At 50.7% G+C, this 1345-nt stretch overlaps 1 protein-coding gene across 1 annotated transcript in view; it reads right to left on the bottom strand.

The window, feature by feature from the left end:
• The window catches only part of prkg2 (protein kinase cGMP-dependent 2), a gene marked incomplete at both ends in the record, with an annotated part of 27871 nt that extends 26959 nt beyond the window's left edge, over positions 1 to 912 (bottom strand). Inside the window, 2 exons of the mRNA XM_080852978.1 lie at positions 1 to 179; positions 766 to 912. The exon at positions 1 to 179 is cut by the window's left edge and continues 159 nt beyond it. Coding sequence (XP_080709104.1) covers positions 1 to 179; positions 766 to 912 — 326 coding nt within the window. The remainder of the gene's footprint in view (positions 180 to 765) is intronic.
• Between the last annotated feature and the right edge of the window lie 433 nt (positions 913 to 1345).

Genomic DNA, 1345 nt, shown 5'->3' with positions numbered 1-1345 from the left:
GGGGGCTGGGGCCCGGCGTGGAGCTGGCCCAGCTGGAGGCTGTGGGCCTGGAGCTGCTCAGTGAGCTCCCCAATAACACGGCCCTGATGAAGCAGCTGCTCCTGCAAGCAGCGCATCTGGAGACGCCGCGAGTCCAGCGCTTCGTCCCGACGCCTCAGTTCCTGCTCTAGCTCCTCCACCTACACACACACACACACACACACACACACACACACACACACACACACACACACACACACACACACACACACACACACACACACACACAGATACGCCCATAAAGTCTGACAATTATAAACAATTTTAACTATTAATACACCAACACACACACACCCAGATACGCCCATAACTATTAATAAACACACACACACACAGAAGGACACATCACCAGTAATACACACACACACACACACACACACACACACACACACACACCAAACACACACACACACACACACACACAGATTAAGACATATAGAACTTCACATATACATGGATACATTTACATATACACACAGTTTCACATATAACTATACATACATAAACACACACACACAACACAGAAATGATTATTGAAACACAGAGTTACACACACACACACACACACACACACACACACACACACACACACACACACACAAAGGCTCAGAGATACATGATTTCCCTCTTTGTTCTGAGTTAAAACACTGCATCAGCAGGTCTGTAGCTAGGTTCCACACTGGTCCCTATGCTCTGCTGAGTTGTGCTGCTGGAGGTTGTTCCCACCTTGGCCTTGAGGTGCTGCGCTGTGCCCTTCGAGCCGAGGCCTCCACTGGGGTCCCTGTGAGAGTGGGAGCCCTTCCCTCGACCGCTGGAGCCATGGGGCCCGTTGGGGGACTTCACAGGCTTAGTCTTCACTGACCCGTTACCCATCCTCTCAGCCCTGGGTGATGCTGGATGGATTTGCGTGCATTCACAAAAATACACGCACAAGAACACATACACGCGCACACAAACACACACACACACACACACACACACACACACACACACACACACACACACAGATGAGTGAGTAAACATCGTCACACCTTCCTGGGTCGTTGCACTGATTGAGAGGTGGTCTGCTCTCTTCAGCGATTGTTTACCCTACACCTCGACGTTGGCGTGCCCCTTACATGTCAGGGCTGTCGAACCCGGGCCCAACCAGCAGGAAACTTCACAGCCACATGCACACAATGCTCCGAATCATGCAACAATAAATAGATTTGAGACATATGGGAGGGGGGCTTCAAGCCTAAAGCTGTCGCATTAGATAAAGCAGGGGCCCTCCGAGAGAAAGAGCACGCTAAAAGACAGAAGGGAA

This window comes from Sprattus sprattus (genome assembly GCF_963457725.1).
Source record: "Sprattus sprattus genome assembly, chromosome: 15".
NCBI lineage: Eukaryota > Metazoa > Chordata > Actinopteri > Clupeiformes > Clupeidae > Sprattus > Sprattus sprattus.
The sequence above is the reverse complement of the archived record's forward strand: the minus strand, read 5'-3'. Positions and strand labels throughout refer to the sequence as shown.